We start from the raw sequence: 2,061 nt of genomic DNA on the forward strand, positions 1-2,061 counted from the left end.
TATATATATATAACATTGTATTTCATCAAAGTGTTATATTTATAACTATTATTAGTGACTATATATTATAAACTGTATACTGTAGCTTTCCATTGAAAAATTCGCTGATTAACTATAACAGCACAGAGTATATCGAAAGGTTCAATTTATCAAGATTAAGTTGTATCGTCGTGTAATTCGGAAAAAAGTTACATATTAAAAAAATTACAATTATATTTTCGGTTCCATGTAATGTCATCATGTACGCTCTTATTCTCGATTCACCTTATTCTTTCATACATTATGTACGCTGAATTCTCCATTTATCACATTGTAAAAATATTATGCGAAAAATGGAAAACTCAGGGTACATAATATTTCAAAAAGTAAGCTTAATCGATAATAAGGGCGTATATGATAAAATTATTTGGAACCGAAAATATAAGTTGAATTTTTTTTAATACGTTGCTTTTCTCGAATTACACGACGATATTACTTAACCTTGATACATTAAACCTTTAGATATACTCTGTGCTCTTATAGTTAATCAGGGAATTTGTAGCTGAGAAGCTATGTCATTGATTTTACAAGTTACATTACAATTTATAAACTATTGAAATTTTCGATTACTTACCGTTTTACTTTGCATTCGCAGGAACACCTGAAAGTTCGTGATAATTCCTGCAATAAATACGTAGTTGTCAATTTCGTTCCGGCCGACAGGAAAAAGCGGATTTCACTGTTTCCGACATCGATTTGCGACGATTTCGTCAATGTTGTCAAGTCTTACAATTATTATGTTACCTCGTTCTATGTTACATATTAAGTATTATATTAAATATTAATATTAACTATATACATGAAATATATATTAGAAATATTATATATTACAAATATTATATATTATAAATAATATATATATAAATATATACAATATATATATATAATATTAATACATAATTCGAAACAAAAGTGAAATAAATAATTTATTTCTTCATAAAGTTATTACCTGCCATTTCTCAGACCTTCGTTTTCCTCTTGTTATCCTGTAATTATACAAAAACATAAATAATCGCTGGGCGAGTACTGGCAAACAATATTCTGGTTGAGAGTCGGCTGCCTCACATTAGTTTGACGTTGGTATTTTTTATAATGCCAGTTTATCAATTGCTAGATCTTAACCAGCGTTGGCCAAGTACTGGCGAACAGTATTCTGGTTGAGAGTTGGCTGCCTCACATTAATTTGACGCTGGTATTCTGGATATTAATACTGTGCCAAGACTGCAACAAACACTGGCCCATTACTGATCAACGTTCATGTACCAGTACTGGTGAACAACCCTGGGCTAGATCATGAAACGAGCATTGGACCCTAGTTATCATTCAGATAGTAGCCATTGCTGTGCCAGTACCTTTTCCTAGTGTTGCGCCAGCACTCCAACTCTGGCAAGCAGTACTGGCCCGTTACTCGCCCATTCGTAAAACCCTCTATGGGACGTCTTAACGGACAGGCGTATGGACACTTCCTTTGAAACGATTTGCCGATACTTCTGGAGGATGTTCCTCTCCACATGCGGCAAATACTAGTTTTTCAACACGACGGAGCTCCGGCACATTCCGCTCGTCAAATACGGCATATTTTAAATACGCGTTTTCCGGAAAGGTGGATGGGTCGAGGTGGCCCAATCACCTGGCCGGCACGGTCGCCAGATTTGAACGTGCTCGACTATTTTGTTTGGGGCTATGTTAAAGCTTCAGTCGAGCACAGGCGTGATGGTAATGAAGATGAAGTACGTGAAGCAATTGTTGCGGCCTTTAATACCATCACGCCGAACATGGCGCACCGTGCGACGCAACAGATAATTCGAAGAGCTGAACTCTGTTTACAAGCAGAAGGAAGCCACTTCGAACAGTTATTGCCTTAAATAATGAGAGTGGATTAGGCCTACTGGGGAAACCACTTAAAAAAAACGCGCCAAGTTATCTACCTCAGGGTGGTGTGGAAATGATAGCATTTCCTTTTTCACGAATTTACAGACGCCTTTTGTAAATTTACGATATACCTAGGTTATTATACGTGGT

General features: G+C 36.1%; 1 protein-coding gene across 1 annotated transcript in view; it reads left to right on the forward strand.

The window, feature by feature from the left end:
* The window catches only part of LOC116853584, a 4,743-nt gene extending 2,839 nt beyond the window's left edge, over positions 1-1,904 (forward strand). The window contains exon 5 of the mRNA XM_032834707.1: positions 1,643-1,904. Coding sequence (XP_032690598.1) covers positions 1,643-1,904 — 262 coding nt within the window. The remainder of the gene's footprint in view (positions 1-1,642) is intronic.
* The last annotated feature ends 157 nt before the right edge of the window (positions 1,905-2,061 follow it).

This window comes from Odontomachus brunneus, unplaced genomic scaffold, assembly GCF_010583005.1.
Source record: "Odontomachus brunneus isolate Ranch 3 - 2012 unplaced genomic scaffold, Obru_v1 Obru_scaffold_366, whole genome shotgun sequence".
Classification (NCBI taxonomy): Eukaryota; Metazoa; Arthropoda; class Insecta; order Hymenoptera; family Formicidae; genus Odontomachus; species Odontomachus brunneus.